This window comes from Salvelinus fontinalis, chromosome 19, assembly GCF_029448725.1.
Source record: "Salvelinus fontinalis isolate EN_2023a chromosome 19, ASM2944872v1, whole genome shotgun sequence".
In the NCBI taxonomy this organism is placed as follows: Eukaryota; Metazoa; Chordata; class Actinopteri; order Salmoniformes; family Salmonidae; genus Salvelinus; species Salvelinus fontinalis.
In genome coordinates, this window is record NC_074683.1 from 33080704 (window position 1) to 33081931 (window position 1228).

General features: G+C 45.0%; 1 protein-coding gene across 1 annotated transcript in view; it reads right to left on the reverse strand.

Annotated features, from left to right (window-relative positions):
• LOC129816175 (Krueppel-like factor 7) overlaps nucleotides 1–957 on the reverse strand; it is a 32335-nt gene extending 31378 nt beyond the window's left edge. The window contains exon 1 of the mRNA XM_055870415.1: nucleotides 918–957. Within this exon, the coding sequence (XP_055726390.1) occupies nucleotides 918–957 (40 nt within the window). The remainder of the gene's footprint in view (nucleotides 1–917) is intronic.
• Between the last annotated feature and the right edge of the window lie 271 nt (nucleotides 958–1228).

Sequence of the window (1228 nt, forward strand, 5' to 3'; positions counted from 1 at the left end):
CCCCCTTGTGACAAAACCAGCAGCACAAGTTGTAGTTGGGTGTCTGTTGTAGGATGATAAACTTTCTTTTTTACTTCTGTTTTAAAATAACATCATCTTTATTCCAACAGAGAGCATAAATCAAAGAGCTTGTTTCGGAGGGGGAGGGGTGTTTCTAGATACAGTGCGACGACACAGTAACAAAGTATTCTGTAAACGCTACAGTTCTAAGGCTTTGACAGTTCTAAGGCTTTGGGAGATTCCATTGTCCAGCTCATTTCAAGGATTTAACACTTGTATTCTTTTCAGTAACTGTAGTGTGTAATACAATCTGCAGTCAGGCATGGTCAAGTAGGGACATTTGATTTATTTCCTGTTAAATTGGATCAATCACTAACTCATTGTGAAAGCAACATTGGAGATAGGCCTAGCCACGGCCCCTTTTGCCAAGTGACCATCGAGTAGGTTAAAACAGCTCATTAAGAGGCCCACCGAATGGTCAGTGACGTACCTCAGGGGCTGAACAGGGGAAGGTAATATCACACACATGTCCAGTAGGATTTCATGTAGTACCTTTATGTTTTTCATATGCAATGACCATCAGGTAACACACACCTACTGATACAAACACATGCACGCACGCACGCACGCACACACACACACAAGCGCACACGCACACACACACACACACACACACACACACACACACACACACACACACACACACACACACACACACACACACACACACACACACACACACACACACACACACACACACACACACACACACACACACCCACCCACCCTGCAGGGGGAAGGATCAGTGCATTGTGGGAGCCTGCTGGCTCGTGACTTTGGCTGCTAGCGTGAGTAGGCCCCTGCTTCGCCCCAGAACATACGGATAAAGGTCATTTCATACTAACTGCACCACTCACTGTGCTGTGGCTCAAAAGACATTAAACCTTGCATGGCCATGCATAAACCAGGTTTTTTGCATTCATAGGACTATATCAAATATATATATATATTGTGTGGGCGTGCGTGAGCGAGCCTGTGTGTCACAGTGTGTGTGTGTGTGTGTCGTTACATCAACCCGTACATCTACAACTAACTGTTATTACAGAGAAGACCACGACCACCACTACATCTACAACTAACTGTTATTACAGAGAGGACCACGACCACCACTACATCTACAACTAACTGTTATTACAGAGAGGACCACGACCACCATTACATCTATAAC